This window comes from Zeus faber (genome assembly GCF_960531495.2).
Source record: "Zeus faber genome assembly, chromosome: 10".
NCBI lineage: Eukaryota > Metazoa > Chordata > Actinopteri > Zeiformes > Zeidae > Zeus > Zeus faber.
The window spans coordinates 6,294,731-6,316,697 of record NC_137199.1 but is presented as its reverse complement, the minus strand read 5'-3'; the positions used below and the strand labels follow the sequence as shown (position 1 = coordinate 6,316,697).

The 21,967-nt window shown below is 44.2% G+C and overlaps 2 protein-coding genes across 3 annotated transcripts in view; one reads left to right on the top strand and one right to left on the bottom strand.

The window, feature by feature from the left end:
- Nucleotides 1-8,209, bottom strand: rell2 (RELT like 2; the record flags this gene model as incomplete). Its single annotated transcript, XM_080007697.1, has 6 exons — nt 1-181; nt 775-1,167; nt 1,274-1,453; nt 6,785-6,848; nt 7,170-7,232; nt 8,005-8,209. 6 exons carry the CDS (start codon nt 8,207-8,209, stop codon nt 1-3), a joined length of 1,086 nt encoding a protein of 361 aa, XP_079863823.1.
- A 9,288-nt stretch (nt 8,210-17,497) lies between these two features.
- trappc11 (trafficking protein particle complex subunit 11) overlaps nt 17,498-21,967 on the top strand; it is a 31,630-nt gene continuing 27,160 nt past the window's right edge. Inside the window, exons 1-8 of one of the 2 annotated variants that reach the window (XM_080008395.1) lie at nt 17,498-17,778; nt 19,244-19,472; nt 19,958-20,127; nt 20,662-20,732; nt 20,831-20,945; nt 21,061-21,160; nt 21,455-21,528; nt 21,963-21,967. The exon at nt 21,963-21,967 is cut by the window's right edge and continues 92 nt beyond it. In XM_080008395.1, the coding sequence (XP_079864521.1) occupies nt 19,269-19,472; nt 19,958-20,127; nt 20,662-20,732; nt 20,831-20,945; nt 21,061-21,160; nt 21,455-21,528; nt 21,963-21,967 (739 nt within the window). In that variant the 5' untranslated portion in view covers nt 17,498-17,778; nt 19,244-19,268. Of the gene's footprint in view, nt 17,779-19,243; nt 19,473-19,957; nt 20,146-20,661; nt 20,733-20,830; nt 20,946-21,060; nt 21,161-21,454; nt 21,529-21,962 lie in introns of both variants that reach the window. The other variant, XM_080008394.1, reaches the window with a different exon arrangement.

Sequence of the window (21,967 nt, the reverse complement as noted above, 5' to 3'; positions counted from 1 at the left end):
TCATGAGGTGAACTGCTGTGGGCTGAGGTTCGGACAGTGTGTGGGGAGAGGGCAACTGGGGAGGGAGAATGTGCAGACTCTGTTGGGGTATATTTCGAGGCCTGGCTTGGTGTGAGGCTCTGCCTGCGTGCTGCAGGCGAGGTAGAAGTTTTCACCAAAGAGACTGGCGATGGGGTATTGACTGGAAAAGACAAGGTAGGAGATGAAGCGAGGCTTATTGAGGCTAGGCTAGCTCCAATACCTGGATCCAGATCTGGACTAGAGGTGGAGATGGGACTGTGGCCTAGAGGAGTGAAGCTACGTGAAAGACCTGCACCAGAAGTAGATTTGGGGCTGGGCGGAGCCAAGCTCTGAGAAAGTCCCGGAACAACTCCAAGCCCCGGGTTTATGGGTGTAGAGGTCTGCAGTGGCCCGGGAGAGTAAACCTGTCCAGTCTTCTGCTCCCCTTCTCTCTCAGTCACACAAGCGGGACTTTTGAATGTTTGTTCGGATGGGAGAGAAGTTGAAATCGGTAAGGAGCTGGGGACTGGAGCTTGTACATCCCGAGCTAAAGGGGGAGTCAATGATTCTGTCTTAGGACCAGACTCAAGACCAAGGTCGCTCGGGGAGACTAGCACAGAATTCGAGCGAGAGTCAATGTTCAGAGTTTGAGCTGCGGAGGGGGAGGTCTCAAGTGCGGGACCTGAAGTTTGGTCCTTGATGGGGGCTAAGTTCAGTCCTGGACTTTTTGGGGATCCGGCTTTGGAACCTTCTTTTTTAATCCCGGTTTCAGGCCTGAGACTGGGGTCTTTTGGCAGACTATCAGCCTGCAATGGCTCCTCCATCACCACAGGCGGTTGCTGTAAGAATTTAACCACTGCTGTCTCCTTGCCACCTCCTCCCCCAGTCAGGGTTTTAACCCCAGATGGGTCACTTCCCCGTCTCCCAAGTCCGAATATTGTAACACTCTTCCTGCGCTTCCCCGTGTTGGGCACGCCACCATTGGAGCTCTCAGTAGGAGGCCGGACATCCTTGAACATATTTCTCAGGTTGTACCCTCCCTCCTTCCTGTCCCCTACACCCGCCTTGCGATCCTCGCTGTCCTGTGATTGGTCCAGCTGGTCACCTGAGTCAGCCAATGGTTGAGGGCCCCCATGGAGCTTCTTGTCAGTGTGTATCACACGGAATCTGACATGAGACAGAGCAGAGAGAACAGTGAACTTAACACAGTGAACTATGTTAAATTTAAAAATGTAACTATTGTAATTGTGGACCTCTGGAACGGCACCCCTACCTGCCAACGGAGAAGACGGTCTGCTCCCTGGGTCGTTGTTTGGCGCGGGTGGTCCGGCTACGACGGAGGTTCTTTTTGGAGCGGCCCTGGACGCACAGGTGGCAGGAGTTGCGATCGCTCCCAGAATGCACTGTGTGGTGATGCGGAGGAATGCCACCCAGCGACTCCTTACGAAGCATCCTGGAGAGTAACCATACCGCGTGCATTTAGCATGAACTGTAGCATATTACATTCGTTTGAAGATCTTCTTCACCCATATGTTTCAACTGTTAACACGTTATATGTTGAATTCCAGACAAATTACTGTTGTCTGGTCGCCCCCCTCAATAAAAAAGTAGAACTTGACTGCAGAGAAGAAATACATTTACAGCAGAAAAGATTAAAAGATTAAACTGTGTGATTAACTAAGTTAAGGAGATTAAAATAGTCCTTCAGGACCAATGACTATAAAAACTACATTAAAACAAATTTAACTGATTTTTCCGGTTAACCCAACGCCTTTCATTTTTTTCTCCAAAAATGTGCAACAGTAAATGGCTTAACAGCATCTCTACACCTTTACGCCTCTACCCACGGTTTCGTAAATGTGAAATTTAGACACGGCAGACTCTGAAATACATTAAAAAAACGGGGTAATTTGCCATGTCTGCTTAGCTGTATTGTATTATTAACAATTTATAGTGTGAGGATAGTGTGGTTTGAGCCGCCACACCTGTCCTTCTCCAGTGGCGTACGGCGAAATGCAGCAGGCGGGTGCACTCCACCTTGATGGCCTAAAAGAACGCTGCCTCTGGCCTGCTCTTTTCAGAAACACTGCTGTGTTTGCCAATGGCCAAAATTACAACCTGCATGTTTGGGGTCATCATCCCAGCAGCAGCTCCTCTCCTCCTGTGTGTGTGTGTGGGGATGAGGCTTTTACCTGTTGCTCGTAAAACCAATCAACGGGCAACAGCTATACAGCCATATTGATCCTGGGCTCCAATTACCGATCCAGGACAGGTGTGGCTTCTCAAACCACACCATCCCCACACCACACAATTACTCAGCAACTGTCACTACAATGGCATGAACTAGTTAGCTTCATTACATTTCACTGCATATATGTATGGAAGTATGTATATGTATGTGACAAATAAAAAATCTTGAATCTTGAATCTTGAATCTTCCTCTATGTTCAGGACGGGTTTTGTGTTATTTTATGTATTTGCATAACGCACCATGACTGGTTCGACCTTGCAAGCCAAATTGTGCCTGTGCCTGATTCTGGCCTTTTTTTTCTTCTGGAAACCATCATAGCTCTCTCTTCTCTGTAGAGGAATATGGCTCCACACTAGTGACGTGTGTTTTGCACATAAAACAATACCTCTTGAGCTGCTCCGCACAAAAAACTGAACCTGTCATCGGGAATCCTGCCAGCGCTAATGGATCAATTTCAGGGCCCGAGGTCTGACCATGACTTTGACCTAGCAATGTCCTTGTCCAGTTGCTATAAATAACATCAATGCAGAACCCCCCCCACCCCCCAAAAAAAAACTAAACAAAAAAACTAAACACAGCGGCGAAGAGAACATATTATTGTTTGAAGATAAATAACTAAACTATATAGCGAGCAATGGTTCAACATCGTGTCGTCAAACTTTTTTTTTTTGCATCGCATTTTTTGAAGCTGTGAGCCACGTATTGACAGCGCTCGGTAACTCGTAACTGTTGCTCAGCAGAAACTGTCCAAACAAACGCCCTACTGGGATGAGTCAGCAAAATATCAGCCTTCCCCCACCACAGAGAGGAAACAATGGCAGGTGGTTAGGGGTGCCACAGCTTTTAGAGGACAGCTTTTTAAGATGTTGGTTCCCATCATCGCTGAACATTCACCACTTTTCTGCAGCTCCCCACTGTGCTTAAATGCAGTCCAATGCGGTGGACATTTTAGCCTTGAACTACATGTTGAATTTTCTTTTTGAAACCAAGAACTTTAGATACAGTTAAAGAAGATTCTTTATTTGTCACACGGCACACACACTACAACACATGCGGCGACGGCGTCCACACACACACACACACACACACACACACACACACACACACACACACACACACACACACACACACACACACACACACACACACACACACACACACACACACACACACACACACACACACGCACGCTTCAAATGGTGGCCGGTAACTTGTTCCCTGCATTTAACCCATCCCAGCGTGTCCTTCCTCTGGGGGGCAGCCAGGACCAGTGGGCAGCTTACAGCAACATGCCCAGGGACCAATTCAAAACGTCCCTCGCTGGTCAGACGACGATCCTGTGCATGTTTTTTGTGCACTTTTTTAGTGTGGGTCCTTACCAATGTTATATGGATGAAACCCCATGTGAGCACTGGGAGAACATGGAAACTCCACACAGAAAGGCCCTGTAGCACCCAATAATGTAATCATTTCCTGATCATGTAATAACGCCTGAAAATGTCATAAAATTTGCACCTGACTTGATTGAGAGTGTAATAAAACCCAATAATGTAATAACTTGACCAATACTGTAATAAAATGTCCTGACTGATATTGTAATAACATCTTTTACCAATAATGCAATACCTTATAATACCTGAAAATAAATGAATGATATAAATTCCCAATAATGACATTATTGGGAATTTAAAACATTTTCGGTTGGGTAATTTTTTTTTCAAAACTGATGACGTAATAATTTTGACAGATAATGCAATGTAAAAAAGTATGCTTTTTTTCCTCCGAAATGTAAAGTGTGCAAGTATGCACAATTTCTTATACTGTTAGTGTCATATTAGCCCACTGAAAACACTAACATTTGACATTGATTTTATGTTTGGAAATGTAAACTCTAGGCTTTATGTGGAATTTTAAATGTACAAGAGATGGTGCTACGTTGTTATCAGGCAAAGATGCATTCAACAAAAATCCCCATAAATGGGAAATGAACCCGCCCATTACCATGCTTATTGGTCGTTGTGCAAGGACCGTCCATGAGACCAGAGTGGATGTTAGATGAGACACCATCAGAAGATGAGGAAAGCTGCAGGAGATGGCTAACGTTACATGAGCGAGTGATGAGGGCAAAGCGGTCGATTCAATCTCCATGAAATGTTCTTCTTCATCTGAGTCAACAGTGATTCTTATTGTGAACAAAGTGTCTCCTCTGCCTCACCTGAACATATCAAATGTCTTCATTCAAAAAGGGTTTCAAATCAAATTCGAAATTAAGAAAGAAGTTGACCTCAATTGCAACCCCAGGGATTATGATGGGGGGGGGGGGTCGAGTCACGGATTTTCGGGTTTTATAGGGGGGCCTGACCAAAAAAGTTTGAGAACCAATGCTTTAATGGACAGGTACTCCTAACTTAACGACCGAGTCCCATTCCTGGGACCAGGTCATTAAGTTATTTGGTGGATAAGCGAGGACCCGTGTTATTTCACGGTAAGGGGGCGTGGCCATTGTGAACGCTAGTGTAGTGAATACTGACGGACTGCAGGAACGAGACCGACACTGAGAAAGGTGATGAGATGAGATGTGTACAGTGTATACAGTGTATACTGTATGGTATATATAGTGTATAAAGGGTGATGCGCGACGAGATGCTTGACACTGAGACGCCGCGGTATTGTACGCAGTGTACAATACAGACTGGTCAGAGAGCTGGTGGTAAGTCTGAACGGTCGTTACACAGGTCGCTAACCGAGGATTACCTGTATTACATTATCTGTAAAGATTTTATTACAATATCAGTCAGTACATTTTATTACATTATTGGTGAAGTTATTACAATATTTGGTTTTTATTTAATTTTCGATCAAGTTAAGTGCACATTTTATAACCTTATTATATTTTCAGGAGATTAGCAGTACAGTGCCAACAGCGCCCCAGGTGGGAATCGAACCAAAGAGCTTCTTGCTGTGAGGCAGCAGTGCAAGCACTGTTGATGTGTATACCATCACCATACTGCTGATCTGGTGTAGCCAATGTTACACTTTGGATGTACTGCAGCAATTGCAAAAAGTAGTTTTAAATAAAATGTGATGTGACCAAAATATACACAATGAGATTCAGTTTTCACGAAGCAACACAACTTCCTGTTTCTAGTCTCTAGATGTACCCAAAAGTGCTCATTTTTGGAAATGGAAAAGAGTCAATAAAAACCTGATAAAATTCAAAATTTGTAGGTATTTATTAAGTATAACCTATAGACTGTATATAAGGCTGTCTGACAATATTGTGAGCTCCCTGTTTTCAAAGAGAAAAGGAGATTCAACGTGTATTGTTAAGGCTTAAACATTTGCCGCGTTGTATAAGTAAGTAAATTCCTCAACAGTAAGGAAGTCAGTGAGGTTGGCTCACTGACTTCCTTACAGTTATAAGTGATGGGAACCAACATTTAAATACTGTCTGGGTTTAAAAATAGTGAAAATATTGAACCTAACCTTTAACAGAAATCCAGGAAACTACTGTCTGCAAACCTTCATCCTGCAACTGACCCCTCAACCTTCATATTCCCTCTCTTGTTATTCTCTCGCTAACTCATTTCACTCATTTACTCAGAAGTGTCCATCCGAAGCCCCGACACTGAGTGATGAATCACACTGCAGCTGCATCCACTTATTGCTGCACAAGTAATACAGAAAGAGTTAGAGACAAGGTATGGAGGAAAGGCCAGAGCTGAGCTCGTCGGCTGCAACATGATACTACAAGGGAGAGCCACGCCCCTTGGTGCAAGTGGGGCTGTGTACTGCAAAGTACTGCAGCAGAGGGAGCAGGAATGAAATAGAGAGGAAGAGACAACCGTCGTTTTTCCCTAATATGTCAGTTATTCAAGAGAAAAGCAGTGGCTGATGTAATGATCTCACACAAAAACCAGGCTATTTTCTAGTTTTACTTTAGATGTTTCACTGAGCGTAGGCAAAACAGCATGTCACAGCCTTAATTGTGCTACACATCACTGCACTCAAACGCATTGGGAAGAACTTCTAAACACCAGTTCTTAATTCTTGTGTGGCCAGATTCATATTTTATACGTCATCAAAATATGAAATGTTTAAATATTACTTATTTGATACAAACGCACAAATAAAATCAGTGTTTATGCAGACTGGTTTCATGGCTTTATGGTATACATAAATCCCCACAAAAAACTTCAATATGAACCTCATCAGTAAATACTTTATAATATACATTTTGCTGATAAGCAACTTTAAATGTAATTTCTTTTTTTTGCGACGCAAATTTGACCATAGATTCTGATTCTGGGAATCCAATTACAATTCAACATGCAAGACTTTTATTTAATACCAAACCGTCCAACCAGGGAGTTGTCTAAGCATTTAACTCAAGGAATTGAGTGGCAGCCAACCATGTAAAAAAATGTAATGAACTACTTAAAGCAGTACTCAAAATAATTCACATTACAACATAGTACCTACCACTTACACTCTGGTTTATTGATGTTTGACACACAATAAACATATGCCTACCTTGGGTCGTGCTGCACGCAGACATTCTGGTTTCCTAGCAGTTCCTTAAAGGCCTCCATGTTAGCTGCAGGGGAAAACGAAAAACACTTAGGATCAGTGGTTCTGAACTGGTCTAGTCTCAAAATCCACATGTGTCCTGAATCAGGACGACTCACAAATTAGGTCAGGACAGCCACATGCTAAAGTTGGAAACCATGTTTGAAAATAAAAGCACAGCATTCAAAATTTGGTACACAAATGCTGTATACCATATATTTTTGGACGTGAATGTGATTTGGATTTTGGATTGGGAGCCACCGGGAATTTAGTCAGAATAGAATAGAACCATATCATCATTTCTATGGAGTTTCAGTGTTTTCCATTGGCTGTTAACGCCCGACATTACCTTCATTTTCAATGATACATTTGAGGATCTGCTCTACTGTGTCCTGATTGTCCTCATCCTCATCTGGAAGAGGAGGAAAACAAACAAACAAAACGGTTTAAGATCCAGACACGTAGAACACTCGAACAACTTCCATTGGCAGGTTTTACTGGCACAGTCAGAGTTTGAGTGAAAATTCTCAGCAACCCCTTAAGCCGTGCCAATGAACAAGTGATGAGCAAGTGTCTATATCCTTCTGAATGAGTATTGATGATAAAAAATTGCAGAGGTGGAAAATATGGGTTCAGAAAGTAAAATTCCACTTCCTGACCATGTGGGTTTGCCGATTAGCAACAACCCAGAGGTCCAACTTATGATTGGTAGCAGTGCGATCAGTGCCATCTTGAGCAAAAACCTGGCAGGATTTTCACTTTGTGAATGTTGAATTTTTCACCTAATCCACCAAAATATATTATATACTGTATAAGCCATATTCATATATTTTTTTATTTATTGAGTGTATATATATCACTTTATTATTTATTGACTCAGGCATTTAATTCTAATTCTGTGTAGTCAGCTTAGAAACTAAGTATTGTGTTAGAGGGCCAGTCTTCTTCCAGTTCCACTCGCAAATTGAAAATCTGACCAACTATAGTGATCCGATTTTGTTTACAAAAGCTCTCGGCCTCTCAGCAAAAGGTTGGCGATGCGTAGCCATCTTGGAACGACAGCGTAGGGAGACACACACGCACGCACATGCACACACACACACACACACACACACACACACACACACACACACACACACACACACACACACACACACACACACACACACAGCAGGGGCTTCTACTCCTACCGTCCGACTGTCTCGGCTTCTCCTCGTCCTCCTCCTCCTCGCACTCCATGTCGCCCGTACGACACCGGTAGCCCTTCTTCTTCAGCAGGTGGCAGACGAGGAAGCCCAGCAGGCCGGTGATGAAGAAGAGGAAGACCACGAGGAAGATCATGTACGGTGGTGGGGGCTCCCCCACCACTGAGGTGTCTAGTTCGCTCATGGCGGCAGCGCTCAACCTTAAAAGGGCAGAGAAGAAGAAACCAACATTTGAATACTGGGTCGTGCTGTGCTTTTGCGTCAATAAGCTTGAAAATAACGTTTGATACAGTACTGTGTTCAAGCAATACTGTTTCAATTTTCTTAATTAAACATTCAAAATAATATCTAATGTTGATATTTTATGTATGCATGATCTACATTGATACAGTATGACATAATACTGTGAGATAGTAATATTGTAATGCAGTATTGTATCAGTGGTTGTGCTGTATCATAAATGAAGCGTAGCTTGCAGAGCTAGTTCTGTCAGACAACTCGATCGAGCCACATGCTTCCAAGCCCATATATGGGCCAGCCTATTAAAGTAGCCAGTCCCTCCTGCTCCACCTGATTTGCTTCCTGCTTTGCTGACTGCCCGCTTGCTGCGCTCCCTCCACCTCCCCTGCATCCACCTGTTGGGCTCTACACTTCTATCGAATGGGAGGATGTGCGCTCATCCCTCTCCTCCCTATTTTTCCAGCTCACTATGCTAGAGCCCAGACACCAAACTCAAACGATGCAAATCTATATAGATTATTTTATAATAAATCGAAGAGTTGTCTGTCAGAAATTATAACTGTTGTTTTTTTTGTGCTGGATTAATACTAATCCCAGCAACCTTATTTCTACCGACAGCAGACGGAACGGAAACTATTAATACTGTCAGACATATTTACTTTCCACACTTACATCTACTTTTTAGCCCTGCGAGAGATAAGGCCGGGCGGGGGGACCCCGTTCTGCTGCCAGCTAAATAATTAAGAACCACACGAACGCATGCACCCACGCAGGCACGCACGCACACACACAGCACTATGCGGGAAAACAGCTGGCAGACTGCTGGTGATGAGCAGCAGCTTATCGGAGTCCCTCCTTGTGTCTTATCAACGCCAGAAACCAACATGGCACTGACATGTTTATCAGCCCAAGTCTACCCCCAGCCCTGCCCTGCGACATACCACATGCATGTAAAACACACACACACACACACACACACACACACACACACACACACACACACACACACACACACACACACACACACACACACACACACACACACACACACACACACACACACACACACACACGACATTTACAGTTAATCAAATACAGTCTCCCCCTGAGATGTTCTCTGTCCTTACAGTGAAGAGCAGATCCCTTCTATTTATACCACAGACAGTAAATGTTTGATTCAAAAAGCATGTCATCCAATACATTCGCTCTGCTGCTATCTACATGTCTGCAAAGCAAAGGCTAGCTTGGCTGAGGATATCAGCCAGTCTCAGATGGTGGTATCTTCCACTCCCCATATTGGCACACGCACACAGACATACAAAAACACTTTTTTTCTCCCTAATGTACACATTTTTCAGCGAGCAACGATCGCCTGCCAGCACAAAATCCTGCCAGAAAATCAAGCGTAGAGTCCACTGTTACAACTGACGCAAGCCCAGTTTACAGAAAGATGAAGTTCTTTTGCCCAAGGTGCCTTGAAGGTTTTGCCCCGCTCAGTGGCCTTACCTCTTTGAACAGACAACATCCAACATTCCCTTATTATTTAACACAATTGACACATTATAGCCACAATACCCTTAATGCATAGGTTGGCTATTTTTCAACCAGGGTCTTATTAAAAATGTGGTTCTCATCACTGATAACTGTTCATAGGGCAACCTCGCTGAACGCTTTACAATTGAGCAACTTTGTGTATTTTAGTTTTCCAAGGTTTGACAATCACAGTTACATACAGAGGCTGGCATGTGACAACCCCTCTCCCTCTCCCTCACTCCCTCTCTCCCTTTTTCTTTGTTGAGTACCATTCCTTCCTCTACGCAGGCCCCTTGTCCGCCCCTAAAATATTTTTTGGGGCTCGTTTGTTTTTATAAGACAGAATACACTGGGGAGCTACAAAAGCAAACATTTGAGGAAGAGAGCGCGAGGAAGGGGAAAATAACAAAAATGACAGTAAAAACAACTCAAACAGAGCTCACATTTTATACAGCGTATCTGCATATCACTGTTGTGGGATGAGTCTAGATGTAATGGTAATGTTTTATAATGGTTTGTATTTATATAAAGCAAGTCGAGTTTGTCCTGTATGGAACACCAATTTAGTCAATATTAAATAAATAAATAAATAGATTTGTCTGTGAAATAAATCCTGAAATTAATAAATGACGCAATATATAAATAGATAAATGTAAATATAAACACATAAATGAGCAAATATAGTTCAATAAATAAATAGTTTGGGATTTTTTTAAAAAGGACGTTCAAAAGACTACTTATTCATGACTACATAGTTTGCAGTCTTTTTTACCTGTTTTCAGCAATGGTTTTATAACATTGTAATGTGTTTATAAACCAATCACTGAATTCACTCTACAGTGACTTAAATATTGACTAAAATGGCGTTCCATAGTCCCGGCTCAGGATGTTAGATTTCCCATACACAAGTCAACCGCGCTCACACACATAAAACACACACACAGACTGCTGCGTACTAACTGTGTCTTCCTCTTTAACCTTCTGACCTCAACGATTTGTTCTCAGAGACATTCAAACTCTCTCAATGTGCACATTCATTTTGACAAGATTAAATTCCTGGAAAGTCCTGGACGAGTGGACGTGTTGAGAAGCGAGCAAAGAAAGCCTTCAAATAACAAAAATATTGGAGTGGCAATCCATAAGGTTGTCTGTGTCCCAGAAACTGCAACGTCTTTTTTTTTTTTTTTTTGAACAATGAAAGGCAGACCCGCCACTAACAATAGAAACGCAAATTCATAAATGACTGTTTCTCATAAAATGCAAGCAGAACAAAACGGTATCACATACAGAAGGTTCATGGATGAATCATATGTAATCCTCAGATAAAGAAGGTTATTAAAATGCAACCAAGACCATTAGGAGCAGTAATGGCATCCAAAAGTTAGATACGGTAATGGCAGGAAGTCACTGTATGGAAAGCACAGCAAACATCTCCGGCAAGGCCTCAGAGGCTGATGAACTGTATATTTGAAACGTCCTTATAGAAAAAAAAGCAACTGGGAGTCAAGACAACATAACTTCACTCTTTGAAACAGCACTTTAATAAATGGGCTTTTATGGAATCCTTGAATTTCACACTCAATGTCATTGTATCTTATCTTGTTCCGTTTTTTAAGCTTGTAGAAGAACCTTCACAATCTTTTGAGACCAGCTGTCCATTTTGTCGAATTTGTTATATAAGGATACACAAATAAGTATGCATGAGAGAACGTGTATAACTGCTTTGATCAAAAGAATGCAGACTGTAGATCTCTGCCTGACCCTGACGTTATCTTACAATCAAATGAGCTAATGGAAATGACCTGATTTATATTATACCATTTGACTTTGTCCAATAAGAAGCAGGTGGTTTGCTGTTACCCAAAGTCTCAAAATGCCAAGCAGCATTGGAAAAAAAAGAACCGTCCGATCGGATCGTGTCCATGCTGGATCCACCACAAACACAGCTACAAACAACAGGGGCAAATGGCCATACTTAGTATTTTGAACGCTGTATGGAGAACTCAGGCATGCACTGAGGATCAGCCTCTACATAAGAGAAAGAGGTATAAGAGCCTTGTGCGAGGAGGAATGAATCGCTCATGAGATGAAAGAAAGCCATAAAAGAAAAGACAGGACACACCACACACACACACACACACACACACACACACACACACACACACACACACACACAAAAGCATGTGCTCATAATTTTGCGGCAAAATGGGTGGAGGTGACTCGTCCACTCGTCCGGACATATCCGTGTGCGTTCGTGTTTTGCTGCTTTATATACGAGGAAGAGAGAGAGCGAGGGAGGGAGAGGGGGGTAGAGGGTAGCCGAGAGAGGGAGGGCGAAGGTGACAGACCGATGGAGAGAGAGAGATCCTGAGCCGTCCGGTGACGTAGCGGAGAGGCTGCTTGCTGAAGTCACGAACACGTAACTGCAGAGCGAGGGGCGATGAGGGAGAGAGAGCAGCGGGAGCAGGATGGAGCGGGAGGGCAAGCGTAGCAGTGTTGAGGGAGAGAAAGAGAGAGAGAGAGAGACGGCAAAACGGACGGTTCGTCAGAAATGTCTGCCTCTCTCCCTCTTTCTCTCCTTCAACACTGCTATTTGACGCGGCACAGGTCACTTAACCACTTGCCACTGACGCCATTTATGGAATAGCGTACTACATGGTGGTATTACATGTCCAGTGTACTTTAGTATGCCAGTTAAAAGAGTGATGGTGACGACACTGCATAGAAACGTGTATGCACTGTGAGGGCAAGATGGCCATAAAAGTATGTTGTCCTTTTCTCATAAGATGTTTTCCCGACATGCTTAACACTAATAAGGCGAGCTAAATAGTATGCTACTGTGCAAGTTCGGTCACTCAAAGTGAATAATAGGAAAATGGAAATGTATTTAGATTCATAACTTTCAGAATGAGAATTCAGTGACACCTTTGGACTTGGTGTTGGGCATTAAAATCAATGACGCAAACGTGAGATGTCAAACATACATACATACGTAAAGGAAATCAGCCAGTTCAACCCAAGAAGAAGCCAAACCCAGTCAATCAATCCGGTGAAACTGTTTTGTCACATTTGTTGCACCACTGTCTTTCGTGCAAATAAAGACGAGCTGAACAAGGTCAACTGGCAAGTTAGCTTCATCTCTGACCTGATGCAATGTGTTCAACCTTGTCAGAAAGACAGCCCACACGGAGAGAGAGCGAGAGGGGGAGATTGCAAAACCCCTCGTCATCGGGGCCGTCATCATCACATTTCTGATCATAACTTCATCATGATAACTCCTTGATTGCCGTCTCCAGCCCCCTTTCCACAGCCCCTCAATATTCAATTCACTACAGATTGTATCACTACAGCCAAGGGGTCTCATTTATAAATAGAGGATAAACCGTGACATGACTTTGTCATGGCCAATCACCAAGAATTTGCATGCACAATAAGTTATTAAGGACGAATGCCGATAAATTGGTAGATGGTTGAACCTGGGTCTATTTGTCGACACATAACCATTTATCCATCCCCTGAGTGCAGTGTTTGCCATCTGTGACATTCGAAACGTCGGTGCTGTCGGCACGGCCAGTCCGGTCATCGGAGTTTCGTGCACATTTGAGGCATTGCACTTCACACCCGGTGTAACCCATGATACGCATATGCAGTCTGTCACTTTACGACGCATGCTTGGTACGGGAAGCCCATAGCACGCAGGTGTCTCCAAGACAAAAACGCACCAGTTCCTAATTAAGATTTAAAATAAATTTATTTTAAAGAATAACAACATTTATAACACATTTATGAATATATATTACAAGATCAATCTATCTATCTATCGATCAATCTATCAGTCTATCTATCTATCAGTCTATCTAGAGACACATTCATAGCAAAATAAAACACAAAGTTCATAATCTTTCTGAGGTATAGATCTGGTAGTAAAATGGACAACCCTGTACTAGGTAGGACACACATGCGCGGTACCGGTGACCCATACCATGCATGTTTCTCCATTGTCGTACCACGCATGTGTCTCTTTTGTCGTATCACACATGTGTCTTTGTTGTCATACCATGTATGTGTCTCTATTGTCGTACCACACGTGTCTCTATTGTCATACCACACATGTTTCTATAGTTGTACCACACGTCGCTATTGTCGTACCATGCATGTTTCTCCATTGTCGTACCACACATGTCTCTTTTGTCGAACTAAACATGTCTCTATTGTTGTACCACGCATGTGTCTCTATTGTCATACCACACGTGTGTCTCTATTGTCGTACCACGCGTGTGTCTATGTTGTCGTACCCCGCATGCGTCTCTATTGTCGTAACACACGTGTCTCTATTGTCGTACGTTTTCTGTTTTTGCTCGTCGTAAAGGTGGAAGATGAAAGTTAGCCCTAACCCTAACCCTAGCCTCAAATAAAACAACAATCACAAAATAAGGTTTTGAGACGCTAGAAGGTGTATTTCCTCAACTTCACCGGAGCTAGGCTAGTTGATCCCATCTGCAGCCATGCATTGCGCTAACACAGTTAGCAGCCTCGGCACTGGACACACAGGGTTGAAATTGGTAATGACCTGCTGGTCTGAATCTTGGTAAGACGGACAGAACACCCCTCCCCATGACTGCGATATCCCTTTAAGATCATCAGGAGCTACACATCAGTCCACTGTATCCGGTCACCCCCCACGGTGAGCGTTCTCATGTTCAATTCATTGCCCAGCGCCTCGGGCATGTTTTAAAGGTGCAGTGGGTAGAATTTATATAGCGGTGAGGTTGCAGCTTGCAACCAACTCAATACCCCTCCCCTCACCCTCCCCTTCCAAGCATGTAGAAGAGCCTAAGGTGGCTGCGAAACTCACAAAATAACCCACACGAAAGGCCCTCTCTACAGCCAGTGTTTGGATTGTCCATTCCGGGCTACTGTAGAAACATGGGGGCCTCCGTGGAAGTGGACCCGCTCCGTATGTAGATAAAAACGGCTCATTCTAGGGTAACAACAACACAACAGTTCGTATTTCCATGGGATTATACACGAATTAAATCGTGCTTGTGAATATGACGTTCCATTTATACCTAGTTCGGTACGATATATGCCCCTAAAACCGACACAACTGCACCTTTAAGCAGTCACCGTTAACATCTCCACGTTAACCCCTGCGCAGCATCTTCGAACGCGCCCGGGTGAAGGTCGCCGAGGTCGACGGCCTCGTCTCGCCGCGCCGGCTCATTCCGACGATAACCGCGAACAAAACAAGCCGAACATGAACCGTGACGCTTTTCCTCGCAGGGTCAAAAGAGACGGCACCTACTCACGCTCAGTTGGGAACGCAACCAAAGCCATTCTTCCACCGTCCGAAGTGTATCTGTCCTCCGGCAAAGAACCGCGCACCGCGACGACGAGGCTGAGGATGAGGACGACGACGACGGTGACGATGCGGCTGCTCGGGCTGCGGGGGGTGGGTGCGGGGCAGGGCGAGAGGATCCCCGGACGCTCTGTCTCTGCACCTCTCCAGCCTCCCCCTGGTGTTGATCTTACTGTAGTTTATAGGCTGCTGCTACAACTTCATGTCCCACTGCAGACACGGCTACGAGTGCTTTTATACGTGTAGTCGTGGGGTGTGTGTGTGTGTGTGTGTGTGTGCTTATGGCGCCATCTGCTGCTGCTGGTGGTGGTGGGGTGGTGGTGGGGGGGCACCAGTGCGGACGACTTTGCGAGCAGACTTTCCGTTTGAAATCTTTCTTCCTTTTTTTCCCCCCGAACGCTGCGGTGTGTTCGGTCGCTCTTTCGTCGCCTGCCGAAGTTTCTCGGCTGAACGACAGTTAAACGCAGCCGCTCGAGAAGACGCTCCCCGTTAGCCGGTGATGACGCCGCGCATTGCGTCTCCACCCCCCTCGCGTGTCTCGCTGTGTGACGACAGAGCCCGATCTACTCTCCCCGCTCACACGCCCTCCACGCTGCTGAGCACGCACCATCTCGGCCATGACCCCTCCGAGCCTATACTTCTTATTTCTTTACTTTATTTTTTAGGGGCCGGGGGGCTTGTACTCTGCACAGTGTTTAAGTGCGCTCCACGAGTCCCCCGCTCAGGCTCGTCAAGGTCTGTGTGAGGAAAACCGGCGTAATGGTCACTCCACACCTCCGTACACCGTCCCCAGCCGCGTCATTTATCTATTGACCTAACATTGATGTAACCTGCATGAAAAATGGTTCTACGCAAGAACGTGGTTCTACACCTGGTTCTGCGCAGACCTGCCAACACGCCCCCCGGTGACGGTGTTGGAGTGACATGCCGACGTCAGAGATGACGTCGATCGCCGTCTTGGACAAACTTCCAACCCTGCGCACAACAAAGTGTGTGTGTGTGTGTGTGTGTGTGTGGGGGGGGGGCTTTTAATGAGAATAAATAAATAAATACATAAACATTCAAAAATAATGAGTCGTAGATTTTAATGAGAAAATGAATAACCCAACCACCGTTAAATAATAATAAAAAAAAAACAAACAGCCTCGTAAACTGAACTAATCCACTAATGCTTATGAAAAACCAACGCAAATACCTGCAGCTCTACACGTCCAAAGCAAAATATATGTATTTAAGTGTTGCCAACTTGAGCTCTAGCACTAGATCTTAAAAGTCATCTTGTGGCTCTAATACAAAGTTGGGATGTTTTCCCAGTAGCTGTGTAGAATTGTATTTGAAATAAAACTGCCGAAGATCACAATCCTTCACTCATAAAAACGCTTGAGAGTCATTTGTGAATTCAAATTCCATTTGATGTAAATACAAACGGCACAGTAAAACAACCTCACGAGAGCGTCTCGATTGTTTGAGGTATGCTAGGACGACAGCTTCACGCGGCGTCTGTCTTGTAGGATGGAGCTGTGTTAAACCTCCGTGCTGTCCTGAAGGCAGGACCACGCCCTGGATGGAGGCCCCACATCCACCGCGGGGCGAGACACGTTGACTCACCCATACAACAACCGTACTCCAGGGAAATTTAGATTTTTTTATTTTTCATCTCAAGCGGAGCCGGTGACCCAGGGTTTTGAAGGCTCCGTTCAGAGAAAATCCAGTCCCTCTGTAAGCAACACGCCCAAACACTTTCCACATTTCTCCTTGCGATGGGCTGCAACGACGGCGTCTTGACTGTGGATTGTGGCTGCCTTGGGTGATAACTCACACGGTGGTGCAATGGGGATCAGGTTGCGCTGCATTCCCTTTCACTCCAGGCCTTTTTGGCCCTTGGTGAGGAACTCGCAATTCCAAGTCAGAATTTCGGGGCCCAAGTTTGCCGAGGCGGCACCGTTACCGGCACACGCGGTTAACGGCGAACAGGGTTTCCCTTTGTGTGTGTTTTTTCCCCCCACATTTTTACCTCGATCTACATGACCCTGGCGTTTTTTATGTTTTATGGTCGTACATTCTTGTGGCCCGCGGAGTTCAGTTTTGACAAGCCAACTACAGAGCTACCGCGGGCTCCATGTTTTCCTGGACAGAAGCGATGGAACACATTGAGCCCGAAAGCCGGCACGACCGACTCGACGTTGCTCATTTGCGAGTCCCACAGACGGTAGCACCAGCCCGGGCGCAGGACTCCGACGGAATGCCGTCACTTCAATTCAGGAGGTAGAAGCTTTTACTTTGAAAAGAAACCAAACGCCGCACGTTCCCCGGAAGCAAACCGCTTGTGACCGGAAAAAAACCCCTCAAACGTACAATTGCATGGGTTGTCTCAATTTCTGGAAGCGTTTATGTTATTTTTATTTATTTTTTCATTTCAGTCTGATAAGCCTTCCCCGTTAAGGACAAAGGTGTGAACTGCACCGAACCCTGCGCCTGGACACACGTTGTAGTCGTTACGTTAGTTGTTTTGCTAGCTGCTGTAGCATAACAGCTAGCCGCCCTCTTAGCTTAAAAAAAAAGTTCTGGGGAGCAGGTTGCTAACTAGCTCCTAACAAGCTAATCCATGGTCTGCTTTTAAGGTACGACGCTGTGATTATATCATCGACTGTATTTGCGGTACATTAAATCGTATTTTGATTATTACCGATTGATTGTCGTTGTTAAAAAAAACAAACATGCAAAAAGCCGTGCACGCCAGTCAGGTGCCGTGTACGCCAGTCAGGTGCCGTGTCAGTGACACCTCCGAACGTCAGCTGTCATTGGGTTTATATGATATAACCCAATAAATATCTACTGTCACGCAATCCTGCATTTGTTTTTTTTGATAGTAATTTGGACATATGAGGAGAAACACACGAACAAAAAACATTGTACTTAAGTCTGCTGTCACTTGCCAGTTTCGGCCACGTAAACAAATGCAAATGAATGTGGGCCTTGGAACTAAAGGCGTTAAAATGTAACTTGTGTTGGTGACGGATTGAGCCTCTGGTTGCCTAATATTGCTATTTGTTATATTGACGTTGCATTTGTAGTTAAGTCCTCGAAAATACAGTTTATTCCTCCATTGTAATCTAAAATGCTGCAGTATCTGCAGGGGGGGGCGATTATATCTCAGATTCTTGTAAAACTCAAGGTGGATTTCCTTTGCAGATATATACAATGCACTTTACTAGATGTACTGTATATATTTTTTCTTACTGCTTTTAAATCCAGGCCCAAGCTATCGCACCTTTTTGGGGGTCTACTGCAAAGCACATAGAGAGACTTAATTCATCATCATAAAGCATACTGCATTACATTTTAGGAATCAGTTAGTTTTTCTTAGGTAGCCAGGTAGCTACTGCATTCAGTCTAGAACATATTGTGTGTAATCACCGGGTGCGTTGCATTGACATTTCACTGCGTATATGTATGAAAGTATGGATACGTATGTGACGAATAAACCTCTTGAATCTTGAATCATCAATCCTACGTCTTTGTGGGGAAAATGTTGCCATAGAGAAAACTTCCCCTGGATTTTGGGAACACTTGAGAAGGGTGCAGTTTATTTGCAAATAATTGATGGTGTGAAATCCCAGTCCATTGTAATTGCGTGTGTGTAATAGCCAGCCACATAAAAATATAGTTGTCATGCTGCCATGGTATTAACAAAGGTTAATTCATGGAACAACTTATGGAAACTCAACTTTCCTGAAGGGACAACGTGAGAAAAGAACAGGTTTTACACTATGTTATGCTGCTAAATGGCTGTTGGACTAATTGCTACAAAAAAACCATATTGAAAAGTGAAAAATACCATAAAAATATAAATAAAAATCAGCAATTGCTGATCAGCCAATCACAATACTAAAGAATCTGTGATCACTATCTGTCCCGAAAAGCCTGATTGTTGTAGTAGAAATAATACTCGTAGAAACTAGTAGAAATAATCTGTTTATGAGTGGAAGTTGGCATGCAGTAATTTTGATGTGTGTGTGTGGATCTGTTGCTTGCACCAGTTGTGTCGATAACCTTCAGCGGTGATTGCTCTCTGCCCTCCTCCAGACGTGTCCCCCCTCGAAGCTCGGCCATGGCAGGTTCCCAGTGGGAGCTGCCCCCGGAGCTGTGCTGTCGGCCCATGGCCTTCGTGGCCCTGACGGGCCTGGACGTGGTGTTCAATGCCGTGCACCGTGCCATCTGGGATGCCTTCTGTGCCAACCGCCGTGCCGACAGGGTCCCCATCTCATTCAAGGTTCTCCCCGGAGACCACGAGTACCCCAAGTGCCGCACCAAGGTCAGCCTGAATGGGAACCTTGAGAGTTTCAAATCCGATTCAAATCAACGCGTTAGATCTCTTTTGAATTTCTCAAAACACCACTTTCTTTGTATTTAATATTGTAATTGCCTTGTTTTTTTTTAATATTTCTTATTTTATTTTTTATTCTATTATAAATTTTATTCTCCATTTCTTCAGACTATTGAGCTTTGAAAAAAAAAATGCAAATCGCCTGCAGTAAAATGCTCTAAAACCTCACTAGAACTAATTTCTAGTATATGTCATAAATATGAAATAAACTGATTCTGATTATACAGTCACTCATCTGGCATAAACGTGTGTCCTGTACGATCCTATTGTAATGGTCTTGTGAATGTTAATCTTCGTTAAGTTAATGTTTCCCCGAAACCAGTTTGGATGTCCAAAGCATAATATCTAGCGTCGTCTCTCTCTCTCTCTCTCTCTCTCTCTCTCTCCCTCCCTCCCTCCCTCCCCCTCTCCAGCGGACCTCCTATGAGTGGTATATCCCTAAGGGCATCCTAAAAACTGGCTGGATGAATAAGCATCTCAACCTGGTCCCCGCTCTGGTCGTCCTATTTTACGAGCTCGACTGGGACGACCCGCAGTGGAAAGAGAAGCAGTCTGAGTGCGCCACCAAAGTGGAAATAGTCAGGTGCGTCCAGTCAACGAGGTCAGTTCGGGATTCTTGCTCTCGCTTAAACTCCTTTGCTTAAACTCCTTTGCTTTAACTCTTTTGCTTCAACTCTTTTGCTTGACAATTAAGATGACAACAAATTGATCAAGACTAAACCTAAGTAATGATCTGTGTAGTCCCATGGGATGCCCGGCCTCTATCCCCTGTGGAGATGCCTGGTGGTGGTTTTCTGAAGTAACTATATCCCAAAAGTCACTGAGTTCATGGGGGGTGTGGCTGGCCCTCTTACTGGACTATTACTAGATAGAGTTTAGTATCGTTTATAGGTTTTCAATGCTGCTAGATACCAATGCCATGACTTTGGCACCAGTTCGGAAATGAGACTTTGTTTCGATGCTGATTTTCTTATTCTGCTAAAATATCTTTCCTCACAAATACTTGACACATTTATTCTCACTGTACAGTCCATTAATTTTTGTATTTCGTTCACTAATTCATTTCACAAGATGAGTTATGGCCTAATGCCGCTTTAATGTTTTTGCGTGTCTCCAGGACCAGTCTTCAAGGAAGGAACACCAAAGTTGCCGTGGTTCTGATCCAGAAGAAAACCCCTCTACCTCCAGGTAGAGACTGTCGGTGTCAGTCATTTCTTAAACTTCTAAACAATTATCTCAGTTGAAAATATATATATATATATTTTTTTCCTTTTTCCCCCCTCCAGGAGAGGACTTGGTTGCGTCGGAGAGAGCGGCAGCTCTTTGTAATGCCTGCGACCTGTCTGGGAAGAGCCTGTTTGTCCTGCCGCACACAGACCACCTGGTGGGCTACATTATCAGGTACCGTTGACTCCGCCGGCCTGAACCCGGAATATTCCAGCCAGAAACTCAACTTGTACTGATTTAAAGCTACGTTGCAAAGATTCCTTTAGAGTTCTGCATTCTGCTATTTCAGGTTGGAGAACGCCTTCTATGAGCACGCGCAGACCTACTACTACACAGAGATCCGCAGAGTGAAATCTCACAAGGAGTTCCTCAACAAGACCACACACCAGGTTCGAACACACACACACACACACACACACACACACACACACACACACACACACACACACACACACACACACACACTTTCATTCTCGGGCTAAACAATATTGGGGGAAAAAATGACTGTTGATGAGTGCTGATATTTAAGCATGACATCTTTAGGCACTGTCAATTCAGAGAACTGTAGCACAGTCAGTGCTTTACAGCGGTCTCTCTCAAACTAGGAGACACAAGCTCCCTCTAGCGGTACATGGAAGAATGCTGTTCTCTCTCTCTCTCTCGCTCGCTCGCTATCTCTCTAGCTGCTGTTCGTCAGGCACCAGTTTAAGATCGCCTTCTTCAGCGAACTGAAACAGGACACCCAGAACGCTCTCAAGTAAGTCCCAAATCTCTGCCATGACAGTTTTCCTTGTGAATGTTCATCCATATATAGACGGTTTACTGATCACAACTAGCCACCGTAGTTTATCAGCTGACCCGCGGCTGCCTTTCATATCTTATGCGGACCCGATATTGGCATTCGCCAAGCCACCAACAATGGCAACCGCATATAGAGGAGAACATGCATAACTTAGTTACGTTGGTCGGCTGTGCTGTGCAAGCTAGAACATATTGAATATAACATTTTCTTTTTCACAAGCCAAATCTTACGGATTACCACTTAAGTTTCAACGTCATGCCATTTTCTACACTTAACACTGGAAAACCTCAATATTAGTTGTTACTTAATAAGACATGTTGTTCTTGACGCGTTGTTGTAATAGATTTGTCGGGATACTTAGTGTCTTTGTCTTATGCGTGTGTCTGTAGGTACT